Genomic DNA, 24,647 nt, shown 5'->3' with positions numbered 1-24,647 from the left:
GGCGGGAACTGTATGAAGCCACAGTTAATCGAGCCATACATCGCGTTAGTGGTGCAGAGAAGAATTCCGTGTACATCTGGCAGTGTAAAATCCGTATGCCGGAGGCACAAGCAAGTTTGAAATCCGTACACCGGCGACACAGGCAAGCGACGAGGCCGTACATTGAAATTCGTACAAGCGGAATTCTGTCGTGGGAAGAACACCGTGCATAAAGCGTTCCGTACAAAGTTGTACGAACATCACTAGAGCGGGCAAACGGAAAAGTAACGGTATTTGGAACACATTATAGGCATTGCCGATAATTCAAGGAATCAGTTAAATGGAATTAGGAAAATCAAGACTGGCGAAGCTGGACTGGCGAAAACGGTCGCAGCAGCTAGACCAACCGTCTAAGTCAGGAAAGATGGTGGAAGGAAGCAAGGCAGACAGGGACAAGGGTAAGCGAGTGTTGTAATCTAGAGTAAAAGTTGCTGGGCCAGTAGACACAGGAAAGGGCAAAAAGAAGACAATGTCGGTAAAAATCACATTTGACACTGTTACATTCGAAGGATTAAGTGGTATGCAAAACTTGGTGGCTGTAGACACCAGATAGTAATGTGATTAAGCAGTCTCTTAGGAAAGCACAGGTGCATTGGGGAATTCGAATGCCCATCTTTGCGATTAGGGATTTTGAATCATGTCTGTGAATGATGGTGGCCACATACGATAGCGCAACTAGGGCATCAACATTCTCTTATCAGCAGAGCACTATGATCGTATCCTTTGCACCCGAGGATTTTGCCAGAGTCTTTGGCATAACAGATGAGGGGAAGAAAGTCAACAAGAATGCCACTAAGATGTCGCCAGAGAGGAAGGAGCAACTGCTACAGTTGATATGTCAAAGTGATCTCTCAGATCAAGAATGGGCAGCCATTAAGGCATCTAAGGGCAGAGGATTGAAAAAATCATACATCGTGCCAGGAGAATGGCAGTGTCTGCTAGATGTCACTAAAAGCAGACTTACTGGAGCCAACAGGGCATCCGACACGGCGGTACCCATGATTGCACTTATTAATGGATTGAGGAATGGGATGGTGTACAATTGGGGTGCAGTCTTGTCCGACAGAATTCATGAATTTTTGACCCTATGACACAACTTTTTACATGCCGTTCCACGCCATAGGGTTGTTCCTCGATGCTATACGCACATAGTTATCTCCAGAGAAGCATGTTTGGAAACCACAGGAGATGTTGGACTCTTCACAGCCAGCCATATTCTATTGGACCCACCTAGATATCGTCGCAGGTAGTGGGGAAGCCTATTCCAGCAGGAAGCGAAGGAGACCACCACATGTAGTAGTGTCAAAACATGAGCATGAGACAGAGATAGTTGACGAGGATGCTGAAGAAGAGGCTGAAGAAGAGGATGATAGTGGTGTAGAGGAAGGGGAAGACTCCGAGGATACTTCTTCTAGGAGCAGCCAGAGTCACGACACATTCCGCCTTGCTAGGCAAAAAAAATTAGAGAAAACCCCTAGTACAGAGTAAAGTAGTGGCCGTGCGGTGTCTTTTGGGCACGTGACGAGAGGTATCCGTGGATTACTGGTGGGTGAAGTGCGACCTGCGGGAGTGAGCCGACTAGTGTATGCACTAGCAGTATTGACTAAGGATGGAGGACTGACACCTCTCTCGACTTCGAGGGTGATGGTGGGAGCCATACCAGCCATACCCATTCTAGGAATTGGGCAATTGAGACCCCGACCCCCATTGCCTACACCCTCTAGTGTCGCCACAACAATTCCGACAGGGGATACATCAGTGATTCAAACATAGAATGTGGCAGAGGGAGCTCTAGCAGTATCATTAGTTCCCAGCGAACCTCCTTGCACTGGGTCTACCGTATAGAGGGAACCTATACATACCGAAGTGACGACAGCGGAGGGCACGGTGACCGTAATGGCTAGAGATGATGATGCCACCATGGATGCGTGGCCGGGTCACTATGAGATGCCTCCTATGCCACCACTGGGACCCCCGCCTACCTCACCCCAACCACATCCTTTTCGTGAGATTATGGACCTAGATGAGGGTAGTTCTCATTTGGTGGAGGGGCAGCAGGAGTTGGTGATGGACTTCCTGTAGGACACTGTTGGGTTTGGGAGGAGATGACAGAGATGCAGCAGCAGATGTGGGCCACTACCGAGAGCCAGCTAGAGGTCATAGAGATGTTTTTGGCCGAGATGGGAGCCAGTATGCAGAGGATGATAGTGGAGGTCGGGCCAATGCACAGAGATTGGCAGCCTCTATTCAGGAGTGGGCTCTTGGGCAGCCTGTTGTTGAGGGTCTCCTCGCCTTTGCCATTGGAGGGTGTGCTGAGGAGTTTGGGAGATGTTTTGAGGTCAGGGGTTGGCCTGTTGTGGAGACTCCCGAGATGTTGGTGGATTGGAGGAGTGAGGAGACAGCTGGGGCTAGTGGAGTTGTTAGAATTAGGATCTTAGGATACTAATCATTATAAACAAGATTATAAAGTAAATGAAATATGAAACATACATGCAAAATGTACACATTACACAAGATATACATGGGGAAAACCCTTTCGGGTAAAAAACCCCATAAAGCATCATTTAATTAAAACACTTACAAATATAGTCTATCATAAAATAGACATGAACCTGGGGACACTCCTCCAATACTTCCACATGGCCAATAATACCTCATATGCATGGTGATACAACTCACCATAAAGCTCCAAATTCCCACACCTCTCAAATGAGAGAGAACCTCCTTAAATATAGGAGGAAGGGTGACTTCACTAGTCACACCTTTTCAATAACCCTCACTTATAAATAATTAATAATCTAATAGTTATTGGATTATAATTATTTCAAATGGGATATGCTTATAAAGCATATATTATATAAGGTTTTATAACCTTATATTAGAACATTATATATAAATGTTATAAGGATGTGATCCCTAATAACATTATGTTCTAACACTCCCCCTTAATGTTAATAGGGGATCACATGTCAATATCCATAAAAGAAAAAATGAAGCACCCCAGTAACGTAGGTCTTCTTTGACAGTGATAAACAAGGACACAAATATATGCCAACATGAAGATCATTCATTCTGGACTACATGAAAGTCATCTTGTCATAATTTATAATCCCAGTGTTTTAAAAATGATGTTGTGAGGTCTTAAAAATTATATTGGAGCCGCGGTCCCCTCAAATTAGCCTCTCCCCAGGTTCATTACATAGTGCCCGTAGGTCTTAATACAATGCTTTTACAAGTGGATGTTTTACAAGGAGAAGAATTTACAATATCCCCGTAGGACTTAAAAAATATCTGCCCGTAGGTGTTACGATACTGTGCCCGTAGGACTTAAAAAAAATCTGCTCTTAGGTCTTACGATACTGTGCCCGTAGGACGTAAAAAATAAAGGATTTAGCCACTAGGTGGTGTCATTGACATGCACACTCCCCCTCAATGGCATCACCTAAGGCCAAGCATTATTTGAATTTGGAGCATATAATGCCTAAAGGTCTTATGCCTATTAGGTCTTAAATCTAGGATTTAGCCACTAGGTGGTGTAATGTACACTCCCCCTTAATGGCATCACCTCAAAGCCAATCACTGCATAGAGGATTTCAAAGTGATGGCTAAAAATATAATATATAGTATGTTCTCATGATCTTCAAAGTGTCTTTATTATAAAATGCTTTCACTTGAGTGAGGTGCCCATAATCTTCAAGGTTCCTTTATTATATAATGCTTTCACTTGAGTGAGGTGCCCATGATCTTCAAGGTGCCTTTATTATAGAATGCTTTCACTTGAGTGAGGTGCCCATGATCTTCAAGGTGCCTCTATTATAGAATGCTTTCACTTGAGTGAGGTGCCCATGATCTTCAATGTTTATTTTGATCTTTAGAAATGATATTCTCTAGAAAGAGTAAAGTAACTTCAAGTAATATAGTACTTTCATATGTATCCAAATGGAATTCTTCAATAAATCTTCAAGGCCATATGGATTCTTCAAGAGCTACATTCATGTTTTGTCCATTTGATTCAAAGACACATAGAAGATAGTCTTCTTATTAAAGTATTGCAGCATCCATGTAATAGCACTTGCACCATATGTTTTGAAGGCATAACCTCGCCATAGAAGAAACAATATAGTTAGTAACATAGTAATCAACTTCATTTTTGGTACAAAGAAATAACATAATATTAATTTTTTGTCATTTGCCAAAGATCATATAATATTCCTTATAAAAATATAGTCCAATGATTGGTAGAAAGGAGATCAACATATATTTTCATGAGAAATAATTTGTTGTCTTGCTTAAAATACAAAAATAGACATGCTACTACATATAGTAATGATCCACAAAAAATTAGGCATCGGGTGAGCTATCCTTTCTAGGTTTGCTCCCCAGACAGTTTATAAGGGCGATAGTCACCCATTTTAAATAGTATGATTGAAAAAAAAGGATCAAATATAGAATAGAATAACAAATCACTTGGATCTCCAAAAAAAGAATGCTAATGAGAAATTTTTAAATTTACTTATGAATATTTAATAGCCTTTATATTTCATCGGTAAATATTTTATCCTCTATCTATAGATGATCATTGTGATAATTTGATAGTAAATCATCGTACATCAAACATAGTACAAGTAGGAATATCCTCAATGTTAATATAATGCATATCCTTCATCAAATACTAAAAAAAATTAAGATAATTCATGATGTTCCTTCCCTTTATTCCTTCGTATGTGACATTTTAAATGCAACATAAGCACTAATATAGTTAATAATAAGTAATTTGGAAGCTCCACTTGAAAGGGTATGTTGACACATTGAAGTAAAGTTAGTTGATTAAAGATTCAAAAACCATTCCATGGGTCTTAAATATATATGAAGACTTGAAAAAAAAAATAAAAAAAAATAAAAAGTAAATAGATAAATTTCATGATAATGACAATGGATACCAAAAATTACCCTATCAAAAATGTAGTTTAAGTTATTCTCATAATAATTTCATGCTAGTTAGAATGACAAAGAGACCTCAAGTATATAGTTTTCTTCTAGATATTATCATGCCAATTTATATGCTTAGAAGGGGTCTAGAGAGTCTTCCCTTCTTGTCGTCCTCATATCTCAGTGAAAATGGAATTAATTTGTCAAATTTAATATAACAAGAGTCCAAGTTCTTTGAGAGAAATAGTGACCTCTTTAGATGGTTGTGTGGACCACTTATATTCTTTAGGGTAATTTGTTTCACAATATTATATCAACTTTGGTACATAGAAATTATTGATATCTAGTTACAAGTGTGAGGCCAAAAAAGGATTACTCTTTTAACATACATTCTCAATAAATGTCTTTAAATATTGTTACCATGGGTCACTTAGTTGTTCACCAATTTCTATATAAACCTCTTTGCATTGGTTTGTTAATTATTAAGGATCACCCAAATGTGTCTCTAAGTGTCTCTTTTCTTCTCTGAATTAAGATTGAACTTAGAGGCTTTTGATAATACAAAATTTTATGATCTATTTACTCAAGGATAATATATAATGCTTAGTGACATATAATTGTAGATGTGAATGGGATAGAAGATCCACCCCATAACATTTATATAAAAAAATATTTTTGTTCTCCAAAAAAAATTGATCCATTTTATGTGAATACAAAAATTAAAAAAAATGATCTCTTGAAAAAAATGGCTCTACCCTAATGTATATTCCCTTTTCCATATAGTAGAAATATACAATTCAAAGTATTTTGATCCTTTAAACATAAAAATAGCTTCTATGTTTTCCCAAGTTAGAATTAGCATTTTGAGTCCATAACTCTATACTGATATTTAAGAGTCATTTGATATGAAAGATCCCCACAGAAAATAGTCTCATTACTATGGACCCATATATGAAAATGTATTTTATTATTAATTGTAAAAATCTTTCCTCTTCAAGCCATCCATATTGAATGAGAGCTTTGAATTGTAAGAGTCTAAAAACTTGTACGATGGCTGTTCATTTTAAATAGACAATTTTTATTGGCCCTTTACTTTTTAGATGGAGATGTTGACGATAGGCAAAATCCTCCCAATATACTGAAGATGAAGACTTTTCCCTCACTATTGAATGATATGGAAACAAGGAAACTAGTGAGCAATCTTTAGGACAAATGTTTCTATACTTTATATTTAATTAAGGAGGTGTGCCAAGCCCTGGAATTTAACATGGAAGGTATGAGGATAGGAGAAGAAAATCTTGGTGTCTTAATTATGGAAGTAGTCTCTTTGCCTATTATAGTGGAATTTGAAACAAGGAAGTCTTTGAAAGGAATAACCAAGAACGTAAATATTATGTGTGGTTGACTTCCAAACAGATGACAATAATGAGAACCGTTAAGAATTCTAAAAAAAAACTGTCAAATAACTCCAAACATCGAACAATTTATTAAGGTTGCATATCATATAATGCTTGACAATGGCTCTGTTGATATTATGCTTGATAATGCCTCTCTTGATAGCGGTGGCTCTTGCTTTCTGTCTTGGAATAGAAGTAGTGGGAAATGGGCGACAGGAAGTGGTGAGGTGAGGCTGGTTTATAAGTGTGGGTCACCCTGCCCAAACTTTCCTTGCAACATGCGCTCCTAATCTCTTCCATATGGACGAGTTTTTGCAACTTGCCTATTTTGAGTTCCAATACTTCTAAATACACATCTGGTAAATTTCTTACCTACTATTAAAAACAAATTTTAATACTTGTTTTGGTTCCACCACAAAAATGCGAGACCGGGGGGCCACATGACTTAACCACTGCGTTCCCTTTACTTGCATAGGCATCAATTGATATGTTGGGCAATATCATGCCAAAGGTCATGACTTATTTACATTCGAGTGGTTGCAAAGAGAGTCCCTTTTTAACTATTTATAAGATGAGTACTAGTTCCTTGAGTAATATAAGTACACAAACTTTTATGAAGATAAGAAATTGACACAAATGAGGGATTCAATAAGTGATTTGAGTTATTTAAAGATTTCATTTAAGGACTCTTATTTAAATAATGGTTTGATTAAGTTTATACTTAACAAACTTAAATATAAAGATAAATTATAATGTTGATTGAATATTGTGATATATTTTTCATATTTTTTCATAATAAAAAAATGACAATGATCTTATATCAATTGTGATCAAATTGCAAGTGAAATGGTGTTTGCTTGAAATGTCATGGTCAAGAGCTATGAATTTTATTTCCCTTTTATAAGTTGAAAAAAAACAATTTTTGGCTTTTATAAAGACATGAAATTTATTAAAAGACATCATGAATTCAATTTTAAGGTTAAACAAATGAAAAACTATGGTTTCTAAGCATTATATCATGCTATTTTTTGATAATTTATAATCTCGCATTTCGCTCTAAGGAGAAACAACATCCAACTTTCTAAAGTACTTGATCTAGTACCTACACAACTTTCTATACAATTGACACTAAAAAAGGTTTTATAAGGGAATAATTTTAAGTTAGTAAGATTATGAAATTTGATGTTATTAAAATGTAATTCACAATCTTATGCTATGTAAACATTAAAAAATTTGAAAACATCACTTATAAAAAAGAATAGTTAGAATTTCCTTACTTGGCCTTGATAAATTGAATTTAAATGAATGGAGAAGGCATACTAAATACATAGCACAATTGGCCTTGCACGTGTGTTGATTTAGCATAAATACATTTTCCATCAAGTTTTATATGTCTTCTAGTATAGCCTGTAAAAATGATTAGTACTAGCCTAACCTGCTCTGATACCATGTTAGAATTAGGATCTTAGGATACTAATCATTATAAACAAGATTATAAAGTAAATGAAATATGAAACATACATGCAAAATGTACACATTACACAAGATATACATGGGGAAAACCCTTTCGGGTAAAAAACCCCATAGAGCATCATTTAATTAAAACACTTACAAATATAGTCTATCATAAAATAGACATGAACCTGGGGACACTCCTCCAATACTTCCACATGGCCAATAATACCTCATATGCATGGTGATACAACTCACCATAAAGCTCCAAATTCCCACACCTCTCAAATGAGAGAGAACCTCCTGTTGTGCGTTGCACACGCCCCCTGTCGCCGACAGGGTCCCCCCTTTTCCAGTTTTGAGTTTTTTGATCGTCATCTCGAGAATCGAAGCAGAGTTTCTCGTGTCTCCTCGAGCGAGTTCGTGATCAGTTCGTAAGCTGATCAACGTTGGAATAATGAACCAATGAGTCCTCTTGACTGATCTGGCTTTCGGGCGTAAATACCGAAAGTTTGTTCCAAAATTTCAAAGCTTAACGTAATGCAAACATTTCGGACCCCAGGTCCGAACTTGGCGAAAGTCAAGTTGAGGTAAAAGGGAAACGTTATGCGCTCCCCCTTTTGGATTTAAGCGTCCGAAGGTGAAAATTCAAAATTTTGAAAGCATAAGGTGGCAATCGCATTCCGGACCCTAGGTCCGAAATTTCCAAAGGGTTAAAATTTTCGAAAAACATAACACTACCCATCCATTTCGGACCTTAGGTCCGAACTTCAGTGAAAGTTGAGTTTTAACGCAGGCGCATGCCTACTTCGGACCCCAAGCTCCGAATGAAAAGGGCGAAGTAAGGCTTTAAAAGCAACCACATTATAACACGCACTTCGGACCCTAAGCTCCGAAAAGGAGAAAAAGCATAAGGTTTTAAAACACATATCAAACACGCACTTCGGACCCTAGGCTCCGAAAAGGAGAAAAAGCGTAAGGCTTTAAAAGCAACCATATCAAACACGCACTTCGGACCCTAAGCTCCGAAAAAGGCAAAGTAAGGTTTTAAAGCATATCGAAACACGCACTTCGGACCCTAAGCTCCGAAAAAGGCAAAGTAAGGTTTTAAAACATATCAAACGGCACACTTCGGACCCTAGGCTCCGAAAAGGAGAAAAAGTGTAAGGCTTTAAAAGCAACCATATCAAACACGCACTTCGGACCCTAAGCTCCGAAAAAGGCAAAGTAAGGTTTTAAAGCATATCGAAACACGCACTTCGGACCCCAAGCTCCGAATGAAAAGGGCGAAGTAAGGTTTTAAAAGCAACATCGAAATGCATACTTCGGACCCTCGCGTCCGAATGACAAGGGCGTGTTAAGGTTTTAAAACATATCAAAACGCACTTCGGACCCTAAGCTCCGAAAAAGACCAAGTGTTAGGTTTTAAAAGCGACATTAAGATGCGTACTTCGGACCCTAAGCTCCGAACGACACGCAGTGTTGAGTTTTAACGCAATGCGAAGATTTAACGCAGTGCAAAGATTTAACGCACTTCGGACCCCTGCGTTCGAACTTCAACAAGGTCGGGCAAACAACGTTTTCGGACCCTAAGCGTCCGAAATTCCAAGGTGAAAGTTTAAAAACGAAGTCCAAAAAGCAAGCAAAACATTAACGCAGAAGGCACAGTGTGTAACGCGGAGGTCAGGACGAGCAAACCCGCGAAGGTTAGATTCGAAAACCTCCAATTCAAAATTCGAAAGGAACTCTTAAATCCGAAAACAAGGAGGTAAGACACTGCATCGTCCTCCCATCAACCATTTAAAATTCAGGTTGCTAGGCACAGAACCATGTGAAATTGATAAATCCTCTTTCATCTTCCAAACTGCGAAAATTTAAACAGGAAGGATAACCGTTGGGATTCAAATTTTGCAGGGTCATCCGCTCGCCCCACCGCAACAAGGTCGGGCAATCACCCATCATTCGCTCCGATCAGGTAAGTACGCCTTATCGCGTACGGTCATTTAAAATGTGTGAATCAAATAAGCAAATACGCAAAATTTGAAATGCTTAGAGTCTGCATCTTCGTTATTCGAACATCCAAAATTTAGGACTCATTCCCAAGGTTTGGCCGGAAACTGCGTCTCTTTTCAAAATTCTCATGTTTTGCCTTTGTTAAAATTAATCCAAAAAATTCGAGAGTAAGAATGCTTAGTCATAAATCTTCAGGAATATGATGCTGTTGAAGTTAATCAGATTGTTAGCCCAGAATGATATTTAAACTAATCTCGGTCTGTTGAAACACTTCTGTTATTATCTAACCCGCATCGTCATTCTCGTATCACCTTGTAATCCATGTCTGGCTGTGCAGGATAAATGCCTAAATCAGCGGCAGAATCATCAAAAACACCCGCTGCAGCAGAAACCTTACGAGCATCCAAATCAGACGTCCCACAGAAAGTTGAAAGAATGAAGTATCAGTACCAGAGAGGAGGGTTAAGAGAGTCAAAGGTCCAGAGCATCTGGGACAACATTGGTGACACCGACCTTGGCCATATTGATATTCAGGATTTCAGGGATCGGGTCTTCTCACCCAATGCATATGGCAGGCCTAGGCAAATGCTAGAAAGTGGCATCGCCCAAGCGGCAGGTTTTCCTCCAGCAATCCAGAACTATGAGTTAGTAGTGGAAGTTGCTCGGCATTACGAGCCAAAGTCCAGATTAGTGCTTCTGGAAGATATCACTATTGCCGACTTCTCCCCTGAGGCTATCGGTGATGCATTTGATATCCCCTTTCCAAATAATCCCATAGCTACAACAATGGACGAGGCACAGGGGGCATATGATATGAACCCAGCCCGATGCAGGGCATTGATTAACGAAGAATGGTTCAAAGAGAAAAGGCCTTCAAGCACCAAGATTGTGAAAAAGACCCCCATAAGTGACTTTCATAATGAACATGGCGATATGGTCACCTTACTTAGTCGAGTCATGGGACTCCCTAAGTCCAACTACTTTGAAGAATGGATGTTCTATTTTACAGAACAGGTCTTTGCCGGAAAGTCTAAGTTTGACTGGGCCCAGATCATAAGTGATAACATCCACGCTCAGCTGATTGAGCTTGAGACAAAGAAGTATTTCACCATGACCTCCTATTTGGTCTATATATTCGCAAAGAACCAGCCACTGCCAGGATTAATAATGAAAGGAGAGATCGGGAATGGGCCTGGTCAGGTAAAAGTTTATGATTGCTACCCGCAGCTGCACTACCAGGATATAGCTCAAAGGGAAAAGAGCAGCCCGGCTTACGCGGTTGGACAATACAAACGCGTCAACGACGCCTTCACAATGCGCCTAGTCAGGCTAATGCAGGAAGGGTTACACATAAGGCTCTCAGAGCAAGCTACCATTTTAGTGCAGAGGTATGGGGCCTGGTTTATTCAGTTCCCAAGATTCTCCTACATCCGAATTGCTGGCTTTGAAGGTGCCCCCCTTCGACTTCCGCGGTACCCGACCGATAAAGTAGTCCTCATGGAGGTGGCAAGACAATCACGCCTTGCCGGCATATTGTTACGAGAGAGCAAGCAAACTGGATTCGCATTTCCAATGATCATAGGCAACCATGATGTCCAATTGAGAACTCCCACCCTAGCAGAAGAGTCCCTTGCAGAGCTAGCCTCCTATGGCCTACAGGAACATTTTCCAAGAAAATGTTTTGATCATGACAATTTGGCAAAGAGAGCTTACGGTAGGCGCTACAGAGCAAAGGAGTCAATTGAAGATTACTGGAAAAATTGCTCCGATGACTACGAAGTTAGGCGACGGGAATATTCTAGATTGAGTGTGCAGCAAATGCGACTCTTTGAGTACCGTCGGGTCCCGGATCAGCTCACAGACTCGGGGAACTGTCTCCAAGTCCGGGAATTCGAAGCAGTAAGGCATCTCTTGCCAGGCGTTGATTGGTCTCAAGACCCAATCACGGATTTCGAAGCAGTCATGGCAGCCCCGGCAAGATACACAGATCAGTGGTTACAACACCAGATCGAGAGGCTAGTCCATGAAGGGGTCCAGTTTACTTACCATCTGATGGGCAGTTTCGACTCTCAGTCTTCCGAAGACGAAAGGACATCAGCTGAAAAACCAGAGAAAAGGAAGAAAGCTAAGGCTTGCAGAGGGACTCGGACGTCCAAGAGAACAAGGAGGGAGAAGATTCCCATAAGAAGGCCAGAAACCACTTCATCTTCAAGGGACCCCAGTTCGTCCGACGACGCCATAGATTTGGATTGCATACCTGCTCCTCCTTCCCAGAGCGACATAGAGGCATTCCAAGCCAGTGATCCTCCTGCTCCAGATATGCCGGACACCGAGCAAAAGGGCCCCAATCCGACTAAGCCGGGTGACCAGATAGAGGAAGGAGAAATCCCATCCACCCAGGGGATCGAAGTGCATGAACCTACCCAACAGAGCCGCCATGAATTACTACTCCTCCATGCAGCCAAGGACGACTCAACTGTCGAAGGGGAACAAAGAACAGACGAGATCCATGAGCTCGAGGGAACCAAGGAGCCACCATCACAGGAAGATGTCAGACAATTATTCAGTGAGATAGGGGAGACCTCAGATGCAAACAAGGAGCTTCCTCCTTCTTCCACCCCTCCGATGGCGGGACAGCTGTTAATTTGTGATCAGCCAGTTGGAAGCATGGGAGCACAAGGTGCTAACTTAACCCTATCCTCAACCCAGACAGTGCCTCAAGAGTGGCTGATCGCCAGAGCTCAGCACAGGGCCGCCACCAAGGCGCCCATCGACCTTGAAGACATCTTCTCACGAATGGATCAAACAAAAGCAAAAGGGAAGAAGAAACCGAGAACATACTCTAAGATAACCAAGGATGGGCAAAGGAACCGCACTCTTCATATTGCTACCCCGCCCGTAAACAAGCCAGCAGATCAAATAACCCTGGCAGATTATAGCATTACGACTGTCCCCATCGGACGAGCTACAAAAGAGCAAGAAAAGGAGGAATTTAAGGACTCAGTGCAGAACATACTCAGACAGCTCGAGGAAGTCACGGCTGAAAAGGATATGTATCGGGCCCGTGCTGAACAAGCCGAGGGATACATCGATAAGCTCCTACGGCCACTACACAACCCCTCTGAATCCCATATTCCCCCAATGGCATTGGCGCAGAGGACCACAACTGAATTTGAAGGAATCCGGGATACCGCAAAGGCCGTTAAGGAATGGGTGCAAGACATCAAGAAAAAGGGAGAACAGATCCTCAAAGAAGTAAAGGAAATGGCTCTCCTTCGAGAGCTCACTCTCGTCAGGCTGTTGGAAGTAAAGAGAGAATCCCTTCACATGCATGAAGTAGCGGCCTCTACCCTTCCCCTCCTAAGAGCTCTTTTCTGGACACATACACAAATTCCCACACTGCCTGACATCCTGAATCCCCATAGCATCAGTGTTCTCAAGGAATGGTATTGGACCGTCACCATGAAGAACGACGCCCAGGAAATTATTGACAAAGAAAATGACGCATGTGAGGCAATTCTGGGGAACATGCAAGAACTAGGCAAGACCATCCTCCGATCAATGGTTTCGGGGTGGATAAATGCCCTGTCCGACAGTGTAATCCGGCCGGATTGGGAGGAAAGATTGGGAGCAGATAAGGTTTCTTATTCCATTGAAGACTTGAGTTTTGCTGGTCAGTTCCATTCAGACATATTGTGCTTCGAGCGTAATCGCTCCAGCTGGAAGGACGGTTTAAGGCACGTGGACCAGTATCTCGAAGGCATGCAATACAAAATTCGCCACCCTCCCATGCCGCCTTTTAATCCCCTCTTCCAATTATGCATCAAGTTTCAGGAATATGTCCGCGAGGAACGAGCAGCAGGTCGTGATTTATGGCGAGAATACCTGCATGGCGAAGACCAGTTTCTGCAAAAGGAATGTGAAACCGGGATAGAGAAAGTAGTTTCTCAAAAATGCCTTTTTCCCTCCAAGTCCTAAAAAGTGCACTTTTGTCCCAAAAGGTGACAGTTGACTTTTGGTCAACATATTGTAAAGTTTTTTGTGCACCTCCCCTTTTTGGATTATTTCAAAGTTGTAATTATCCTTTGGTAGTTATTGCTCCTTTTGGGGTAGTTGTAGATATTTATCCCCCTATTTATGAGTGTGGGTCCCTCTTTTTGTAAGGATGAATCTGGGCCACTTGTTTAGATTAGATCTTGGCCATTCATCCATTTTTGGAAACCTATTTAAGGGGACTGGTTTTCCCTCATTTGGGAGGAAGTTCTTGAATTGTTGCGAAAGCTCTGAAGAAATTTTGCAGGAATTAATACAATGGCTTAAAATTACCTTCAAATTTCCTTGTGAGTGCATGGTCTCCTTCTTCATTTAAATTAGAAAGCTTTTAAATTATGTCTATTCATTTTGCACAGCAGTTCTTACCAAGCATCTGATAGAATCTTCACAGTCCATACCATTAGAGGATAGCTGATTGCTTCTTTCCTTTCTGCATGGTTAATCTGGGCTATTTTATGATTCAGTTCGATTATCAAATGAACACATATCATGGATGTAGAAGTTCTAATATTGTATTTGATAATATGAAAATCTGGTTTCTCCTTTGAAGATTGCACTAAGTTTATGCAAACATTGTGTCTAAATGACTAATGATGCTTAATTTAGTTTCCTGGAGGTGTCTGTCTGCTTGGGTAAATCTGTTGTCCTAGTTAACATTTACAGTTCTCTTTCTCCCTACCCTTCCTTTCTTTCCTCCCAATTTTATCCCCTTTTTTTAGAAATCTGCAGTCCTGCTAAATCAGCTTCAAATTAACCAACATCACCTGAAAGAAAACCAAAAGAAGTCCCTGGGAATTCGTACATGGAATTGCCAATCAAACGTAAGCCCCCTTGTGTTTCCAGCAAAAAAACAACACATCAAATCACTGAGAGATCCCGTAGTCAAGACCTGACAAAAGAAACCTTGAGGTAGTCTCCTTTGATCAAACTTAGAAAACAGCATTAGAGACTTCCTTATCTCAAGAGAGAGTAGGATAATCAGTCGGCTATTCTATTCTGCGTTGGCCGTATGAAGTTTGCAGCAATGCGATTTCATCCACGTCAACACCTCCTTAAATATAGGAGGAAGGGTGACTTCACTAGTCACACCTTTTCAATAACCCCCACTTATAAATAATTAATAATCTAATAGTTATTAGATTATAATTATTTCAAATGGGATATGCTTATAAAGCATATAATATATAAGGTTTTATAACCTTATACTAGAACATTATATATAAATGTTATAAGGATGTGATCCCTAATAACATTATGTTCTAACAGAAGTACACTTGCTGCTACAATAGGTAGAGCAAGCCTTCTGAGACAGGTACTACCAGCTCAGGCATATCCAACATAGTGCCTCTGCAGCAAAGACAGAGCGGGTGGCGGCCGTCACAGTTTAGGGGGAGCTAGTCACTCGCCTGCATACGATGGAGATGGAGTTGGCACAACAAAGGGCTTGAGTGACCAGCCTAGAGGAGTTGGTTCGTGCCAAGACAGAATTGGCCAAGGAGATGGCAGGGTGTGCACAGGAGGTTGCAGAACGGGTAGCCCTTGAGACCCATCTCACATCTACCTTAGAGGAGTTGGACGGGAAGTAGAAGGAGCTTATGGAAGCAATTTTTACGGTGAAGAGATCCAGGAAGAGGCAATTGGTAGCTAAGCGAGATCTCCAACATCAGACACAACAGGTTCACCAGTTGAGGGAGCAGTTGGCAGCAACAACACCGCTTACCCCTTCTTCATCAGGGATGCCCTCTGTACCCCCTCAACTTTGAATTTTCATGTTTTGTGTTAGTGTCATTCCCCATTTTGTTTGTATGTCTTCAGGAGACGACCTTCTTTTTGGGGAGGGAGGATGTTGTTGGGTAATTATGTCATATTGTAATTAGAATGTTAACTGTGTTAAGGGTCGGTGGTTACGTGACAGTTGCCGGTAGTTGGCACCGGACAACCTGTACCGACACCTCTATCTATGTACTTTGGCTTCTATTTCAATATGTGTGATAGGCGAAAGGGAAACTATGTTTTGAATGTACTGGCATTTTGGAATCAATGAATACAGACATATGAGCTCTTCTTACTTGTATCTTTGTGTACTGCTATATTTCCTATATTTCTATACTGTTATGCACTAAATGCACACACACCCTCAGGGGCAAAACAATTGGGATATGCCACTAAAGGAGACTGGACTATTGGAAGAAGCAAAGAAATAGAGAAGGATCTCGTGGTTGCTACAGAACCTTATAGACACGACGAAGATTGGGCTAAGCTGCTTACGTTTATAGAAGAGCGACTGGTACCAAAGCAAGTTGAAGGCATCGTGGTGCCCATAATTCACAAGCACTTGACAAATGCCTATTTTGGTGATCCGACAACATGGATAAGGATCACGGGACACTGGAGAAAGAGGGCTCGCTATGAAGGTCTCCACGAAGGCTACATTGCGTACGACATTGATGAGGAGGCAAAGGCAAAACGGAAGGTGGAACTTGCTGAGGAGAGGAGTCGGTTGACCTAGAGGAGGTAGACTTGGAAGAGTATGGTGCAACCTTGCGACCGTGCCTGAAGATGGTACTAAAAGCCGAAGATTTGTTCGTGATAGCGCTGCAACCGGACGAGCAGGAAGCCAACCCTAATACACTCTACCGAGTGATCCCCAACCCCGTGGGCCCACTGCAGGGGGATGGCGAAAAAGCAACATGGTACTAGCAGTATGGAGGTCGGTACATAGATGGAAGATAGAAAGGGGTGGGACCGGCACCATTGGTAGATAAAATATGGGACCTAGAATATGTGGGCACATGTTGTCCCGAGGAGTGTTACAGGAGACTACCGCATGTGTGTGCATGGCTCCACGACTCCGAGATTAAAGTCCGACCTCAGGAGGATTCGACTGTGGTAAAGAGGAAAATGGAGGATTCTGATGACCAAACCGATACTAAAGGATCTAGCAAAAAGACGAAGAAAGGAGAAGTAGACAATTGGGTAAAACCAAGTAGAAGAGCCAAACATCCGGCAAGAAAAGCCAAATTGCACAAGCTAAGGAAGACAGTAAAGGCATCGGAAAAAGAGGTGGGACCTGCAAGGGTACAGAAAAACAAAAAAGTAAGCAGTCGGGGGATTCGGTACCATGGCCACTTAAAGGTATGAGGATTGAAATTTAAATATATTGGCCAAGATAAAAAATTAAAAAGGTATTTTAAAAGGCAAATACTAAAAATAGAAAAAGCATCGTATGACTAAAAAATAAAAAGGAAAGGGTTAGGAGTTATAAAAAAATTAAAGCAAAAGGTGAATATTATGAGGGCTGCAAAGGAAAAATTAAAGGTGGTAAAAAGAAGATTATTTTATAGGAAATTATTATGATTTACCCTAACCCTAAAAGTGCGAAATTTTTATAAATCCCCCCGAGTGGCCATTTCCAACCAATCATACAGCCAGAGAGACGGAAGGAATTGCAAGAGTAGGATCGGCAGCAGAGGCAGGTCATACGGCTCTGTACGATTGGGAGAGAACAACCCATATCATGTCCGTACGGAATTGAGCGGAGGAGAATTAGAGGCATTGAACTCTCTGTACGACTATTGTACGAAAACTGTAGGATGTTATTATACAAGAAAAACCATACTAACCACGTATGGAAATCACGACAGGCATTTAGGCGATAGGAAAAATCTCGTACAACTTCCGTACGAAAATCAGAGTGGCAGACATTCATGTGGGGAGGAGTTCGTACGACAACCATACAAAAAGTAACAGCAAACGGGAGGGAGTTCATACGATTGTCGTACGATGATTAGAGAGAAAAGCCATCGACTGCCGAACAAAGATTCATACAGCATCCGTACAGACGGAAATCAAATAGGAGGTGGGAGTCCATACAACGTTTGCACAGAAAGTCTAGACGAAATCTGTACGACCATCCAAATCCGACGCTAGGAGGTAGGAAGACGAGTTGCACATATCCGTACGACCTTGGCCAAAGGGAAAAATCCGTACACTGAAAATCCGTATGGTGGGCACAGTTGGAGAAAATAGGAAAAATTTCCATATGCCAAAGACAGTTGGCGGAATTCAGTTGGTTGTGGAAACAGTTGGACTAATGGCTTTGACAGCGACAGGGTAGATTTGATAGGAGACTTGAACAGAGAATTGCAACTTATAAAAATTGATCCAGGCATGTCGAGGCTGAGTTTTGGAAACCCCAGCAACAAAGGCACAGTCATTTTCGTAGCGAACATGGCCACACCAGGAAGCAGCAAAGGGAAGAAGGTGCGGGTGTGTGTGTAGAGAAATGAGCCCTCGTGACTGTGTAGTCTTTGTCATGGGAAGGGTTGAATGGCAGCGACTGGAGGACATGGTGGGAGGAGATGATTGACACCAATATTATTAAAATGAATTTGAAGAGGGCAAGGGTCGACCACATTCTGACCATGCCAGTTTTCAACATTAAGTAATTTGAGCATGTACTGAAGGGAATGGTGGCAGGATATGACCCTCATACACACAGGTCTATGGTACATTATGGGGGATGTCATCTCACCATTTCTTATTCCGCTCCTGAGTTTGCTAAAAGTTTTGGGATTCCCATCCAGGCCAGCCTTGTCATTAAAAGGAAGATGACATTAGAACAAAAGCAGCAATTGGTTCGACTGGTTTGTCAAGAGGATTTGACACAAGGCGAACAGGACAGTATATGGAAATTTGGCAGTAGTTGCGGTGTGAAGTGGACATTTCTAGCGAATGCGTAGTGGCGATGTATCATGGACATCATCAAAAGAAGACTCACAGGAGCCAGTCGGGGGTCAGACATTGCCGTGTGGATGTTGTATTTGATGAAAGGTTTGTGCAATGGCATGGTCTTCAATTGGGTGTCATTCCTTTCTAAGCACATCTGCGAATGCCTAGGGCTGCAGCACAAGGTAATTTATATGTCGCATCATGCCATTGCCATGTTTCTGGATGCTATTCGAACAGGAGTGCGCCCGGAGAAGAGGGGTGACTTGCAACCGTTAGCCAGACTAGAGCCATACAAACCCCCCATCTTTTACTGGACACATTTGGACATCATGACAGCCAGCGGGGAACTACAGAGGAAGAGGCGACGACAAGATGTGGGGCAATCCCCTAATACAGGCAGCGGGGAACTACAGAGGAAGAGGCGACGACAAGATGTGGGGCAATCCCCCAATACAGGCAGCGGGGATAGCAAGGAAGATGCCATGGAGGCATCCTCATCAGATGATGAGAGTGGAGATGATGACACTTTTTGCTTGGCTCCAACCCTCGACTGACTGCCAGCCGAGGTTGGAATAGAAGGTGGTGATAATCCAGTGGCTGAGGAGGTGACAAAGGGGGTAGGAGACAGTAGCATGGCCGTGGAAGTGATGGTGGCCGAGAACCCTCTGGACAAACCATATGTGGTTGAGCAGACGATGGATGTACCAACCCAGGTGATTGATGTAGTGGACATGGAGGCATCACTACCACTGCCACCTAGGGTGACCTCTTGGCAAGAGGAGGTCATTCCACAGTTAAGCCCCACCCGTGGTGATGACCACCAGGAGCAGACCATCGACTCTTGGCTGCTGGAGATCCTTGGGGTATGGGTGGAAAAATTGCGAGAACTACTGTCGTCACTTGGCGGGGATGGAGAACTTGCTACTAGCAATCTGCAGATGGGCGGTGTGGAATCTGACGGAGGGATGGATCTCTAGACTCATAGGACTACTGGAGAGATTACATTGCATAGGGATGTTCAAGAAGGGAGGGGGGAATCTTCCTCTCCTCACACAAAAGAACTGATACTTTGGCTGGAGAAGCTTGACCCTGTAGACCCATTTGGCACCTTGCAGTGATGTGCGTTCCAGTTGGAGGGAATGGCGAAGTTCCTGAGGGACGTCGGCCATGCTGTGAAGGGTGTGGACGTTGGACAAGATCTGAGGATAGCTTAGGTGGTCGAGCGCCTTTTGTCCTTTGTCAAGGAGGACTACGAGGGGGAATTCTTTCGATGCTTCACGGCAAAATGACGGCCGAAGTTAGAGACCCCGAAGATGATGGATGCCTAGATGAGGAACATGATTGTGACAGAAGAGACTGGGATTTATGGTTGCATGCATGCAATGGAGACGACCTTCTGGGACCTAGTCTTGAAGTATCGAAGGACAGAAGTGGTAAGGATGGAAGCCATGAAGGCCCAGCAGGATCAGGCAGTGCGGGAAGTAGAGGGTGTCAGGAAAACATTGGCCCACAACATTCAGTAGAGTCAGTTACAGTTGGCTTAGGAGCACTCTTGGATTACTGTGCTGGAGGAGATAGTTGCCTGGCATGTGTAGGAGTTGGAAGCGAGTGGCAAGGTCAGGGATGAGCTGACAGTGCAGGTGGCAGGCTTGGAGGTTAAACTGGCTGAGAAGGAGCAGCAGTTGTAGGAGCAGGGACAGGAGTTGCAGAAAACCCGCAACAAAATTGTTGAGGCTGCTCATATGGTTGAGTTGGCGCGAGAGCGAGAATTGACAGCTACACAGCGACTCCAGCGAGTGGGCACATCTCAGTCATCTGTACTTCCAGGGACGCCCTCTCATCCCTCTTCACATTAGTTTCAGTTGCTTCCATCAAATTCCATTTGTTTGTCGTCTGGAAGACGACTTCTTTTTTGGGGGGGCTGATGTTAGGCCGTAATTAGGAATAAAAATTTTAAGTTATTGTTATGTCATTTTGTTATGTATGGAGTCGGTCGTGTGGGTTCCCTACGACGGTTGGTACCTCGGCCAACCGCCATATAGTATATATTGCCATGTAAGGGAACCCCGACAATAATGTTGATGTATTGAATATTTTGGACTGCAATAGAAGAACATCTTTCTACCATCTGATTGTTACTTCCATGTTCTGTAGATAATTGAACTGTTATCATATGTTCTATGCTTATTTCTTGTTCATTCTGGAAACTTAAATAACTTACGGTAGGGAGTAGACATGTTAAAACAAGCAACAATAGTAGGGTCCTTTGTAACACACTACCACAAGTATTTGTAGGCTCCAAATTGAATATATTTTCAATATTATTATTTTGAGTCATGCCTTCATTATTTTTGTGATCACTGGTTGCTTTTGGTGCTTCTACCGAAACATCGAAGTTAGTCATATTTAAAGCTTCCAGCCTTTGCAAACCTTGTACTTTTGTCAAGCACAAATGAACCATCCGATTTTTAAGAAATGTTATTCATTTGTTGTTTTTCATTGATCTTGGTAGCTTCAATAAAATAGAAGTTTGAGGGAAATTCTATATAGTCCTTTGTTTGCTTGTGGAATAAGCCATTAAAGGAATTTATTTCATCTTGTGAACATGACTAGTACTACAATTCCAAAATTCCTTGAACATTCAGCTCCATGGGATCCTTATCATACTTCACTATCCATTCTTCTTTGGAATTTGGATCTAAGGAAATTGAGAAAGTTGCTTCTTGACTGCTTGATTCTTTAGACCAATTATATGCTTTCTACCCTGTTAAATGGAGTGTGTTCTTTTTTCAATTGTGGTTGGCCTTGGCTGCTACTAGCCAACCTAGACCCAATAGTGCATCATATGCTTTCTTTCATAATGAAATGACCACAAAATATAATTAAAATGTTTGAGTATAAGTACCTTTTGGGCCATTAAAACTCCTAGCACCTTGATTCTTTACTAGTTTGCACCCACTAGTTGAAAATTTGGAGGCCAAATTGGTGGCTTACCTAAACCTTTCCAAGTATCTCTCAGAAGGATGTCTACTCTGGATCCTCCATTGATGATTGTATAAGTAAAATTCTTCCCATGTATCTCCATATGTACCACTATTGGTTTGTTTGCCAGGGTTGATTGTTAGTAGCATTGGGTCTATGAGCTGGTCATCACATATAGGAGGTTCTATTTTTAAAATTTTACTGCCCTCTTGGACCATTCTTCATTCTATCTTGCCACCCTCTATTACCCAATTGGCAATTACAATCCTAAGTTTTAGGATGCTTTGTAATAAATCTGCCATCTTGACTAGTACAGTAGTCTGTAATACTTGTCATGCATTATTCTTATTTGATTCTACCCTACTGTAGGACTTGCATGTTAATTGGAGCATCAACATTCCTTTTCCATCATATTTTCTACATTTTTTCTTGCTTCATGACATCTCTCTCTTTTTGTATGTGGGTCTGGGTACACAACTTCTTTGCTTGGGCTTGAGTAATGGTCAATACTTCGTTATTCCTTTCTACTTCAATCATGTCAATGCTAGCTTTTTTCATTGGACATCGGACATCTTCTTATCTCCAAGTCCACACCATTTGCACAATAATACCATTTTGTTCTAGTTTCTATGACAGTTTCATGTGATGTCTCAATTCATCAATTGTTGACACTGTAAATGGGATGACATTTGGAGTTGTACTGTATCTGAATCTAACCTCCCCCTCTTTGCTTCTGATACTCAGCCAGAGTTGTGTTCATGTTATTCTGTTGCTTTGGTGTTGTGCTTGGTGGAGTGGATTGCTCTCCTTTTGTGAAAAGCACTTGTGCACTTCTACTTTTCAAGTTGTATGGGCACTCTTTTATTGAATGACTCATAACCTGAAAAATATCACAAAACATTTTCTGGGATGATTAGCTTTGGTGTCGCTTTTTCTTTTGCAATTACTACACCATAGTTCTGTAGGTTGTTGTTAATTTCTTTCTCCAACTTTAATTCCTAAATCATTTAAAGCATGACTCTTTTGGGTGCTTGTGCAGTTCCTAACTCATAGTTGTTTCTTCCATCCAATCACTCATCTATATATGTTTTCCTTTTGGCTTGTGAGGACAATTTTCCTTCACTTTCTGTATCTAAAGCTTTTGTATATGATGAGGGTGGTGCAACTTTCATTTTTTACCTTAATGAAGGAAGAAGGCCTTCAATAAAACATTTTTTCTTTGAACCATTAGCAAGTTCTTTTTCTAACTTTACAAGTAATTCTTTGAGCCTACGATTATAAGCTCTTATATTTTGTTGCTTTACTTGTTTTGTGTTGTAAATTTCTGCTATGGTTTCATTGTTATCTTGAAGTAATCTGAATTCTTCTTCAAAGGTCTTCTTTAGTTTCTTTCATGTATTTTGGGAAGTTGATTCAATCTTTGTATACTAGTCGATAGCCACACCTCTCAAGGTCGTTGGAGAAGATCATAGTCAATGTTTTTTATTGTCTTGATTCTTGACCATTTCCTGCACAAATCATTTCACAAGCTTTACAATGCCATATGAGATACTGAGATTCATTTCATGTAAACTTAGATAGCTTCTACCTTTGTACACTTTGGCTTGATGGTGGTGTTGCCATAGCTTTAAATCAGTGCAAACTTAGTGCTTGGAACTTGCTTCTTGTGCACACAATGCCAGCTATATGATAATTAAATATTTATGCAATGCTTCTAAGAGAGTTTGTAAAAGCATCTTTGCTCTAGATATGAAATAGCCATTATCAATTCTGTTATAAAAATTATTTGGCCAGAGTTTTCATTTGGATTTATGCTTCACTGATACAGATGAAATTGTTTGTACTTAAGGTGAAAGAAATTTGTTAATTTGGATGTTTATGATTGTTGTAATGTTTTGCATATAGGTAGGAAGCTTTGATGCTGGTTATGGATGTACTGCAATGTCTCGTTTGGTGAGCACATTGGTTCCTTTAATGTCTTTCATTTTGACACAAAAATTCTGTATCATCTTTACGTATTTTCTTTAATACGCTCTGCTTCAAAAAGAAACAATTTCATATGCAATGAAGTGAAGATATTTGATTTTTCCTTTGCTTGTGTGCTTTTTGTTATCTAATTTTCTGCTCCTTCAGTCATTTCATGCTAAAGAACCTAATGATTTGATTAGTTTATGTGTGTTTTCCTATGTTTTGGTTGTTGGGCATCCAACAACTTTCCCAAGCAGCATATGTACCATCAAATTTCTTTCATTGGGAAGATTTTGTGGTTTAGTGATGCATAAAATAGAGCAGAAGCAATGGCCTTTTCGAGGTTCCAATTGGAAAAATTGCATACACAGAAGATTTCATTGTTTAGGGTGACTTACAAATTTCTCTTAGATGGTAGTAACAAACATGGATTTGAATCATAGAGATTAAATTCAGTAGTTCAAGAAGTGTTGAGTATCTGAGGATAACAGATGACTTTGAAAATGCCCAATTTCTGTCAAATATAAGGTTAGAAAATTGGTGTCTTTCTCTAGCAAAGTAGGTTGTAATGAAAAATTACTATACCATCCCTTCAGGAGACATCCTAGGTCTTGTTGTTAAGGATTGCTAGGCTTGAATAAATCATGTGGAGAATTTCAAGTTTATTGTTGATGTCCATTGTTAATTGGACAGATAAATGTCATTGGCTGACAAGGAAATGCACCCTAATATGTTTGGTTTATGGTCCCCAGGAGATCCATTTTAGTTTTTTTAGTTTGAGCTAAACTTTGTTTAAGGAGAAATGAATAAGAGAACCTGCATCTTCTTTTCATGGCACTTATTATTGGTCGAAGATGAAGCAAAAGTTTGTCTTAGAGCAAAATATATTTGTTCTTGAATCAAAATTGACTCCTTGTTTTTTGAATTGACTTATTATGCCAGTCTTTATGCTGATTCACGTCTTCATGGAATTCTGTGGGCTATCTTGGAGTAGATGGAGCATGAATTTGGTTGGGAGTGAAATAGCTTTTGTATTTTTATGGGTTTGGAGCCACTTAGCACCAACTTTTCCTAAAATAAAAG

General features: G+C 41.0%; 1 protein-coding gene across 2 annotated transcripts in view; it reads left to right on the top strand.

Annotated features, from left to right (window-relative positions):
- The window catches only part of LOC131078958 (1,4-dihydroxy-2-naphthoyl-CoA synthase, peroxisomal), a 311,267-nt gene that overhangs the window by 188,607 nt on the left and 98,013 nt on the right, over positions 1-24,647 (top strand). For both annotated transcript variants that reach the window (XM_058016811.2, XM_058016812.2), the window contains one exon: positions 23,502-23,549. In XM_058016811.2, coding sequence (XP_057872794.1) covers positions 23,502-23,549 — 48 coding nt within the window. The remainder of the gene's footprint in view (positions 1-23,501; positions 23,550-24,647) is intronic.

The sequence above is a fragment of the Cryptomeria japonica genome, chromosome 10 (assembly GCF_030272615.1).
Source record: "Cryptomeria japonica chromosome 10, Sugi_1.0, whole genome shotgun sequence".
In the NCBI taxonomy this organism is placed as follows: Eukaryota; Viridiplantae; Streptophyta; class Pinopsida; order Cupressales; family Cupressaceae; genus Cryptomeria; species Cryptomeria japonica.
The sequence above is the reverse complement of the archived record's forward strand: the minus strand, read 5'-3'. Positions and strand labels throughout refer to the sequence as shown.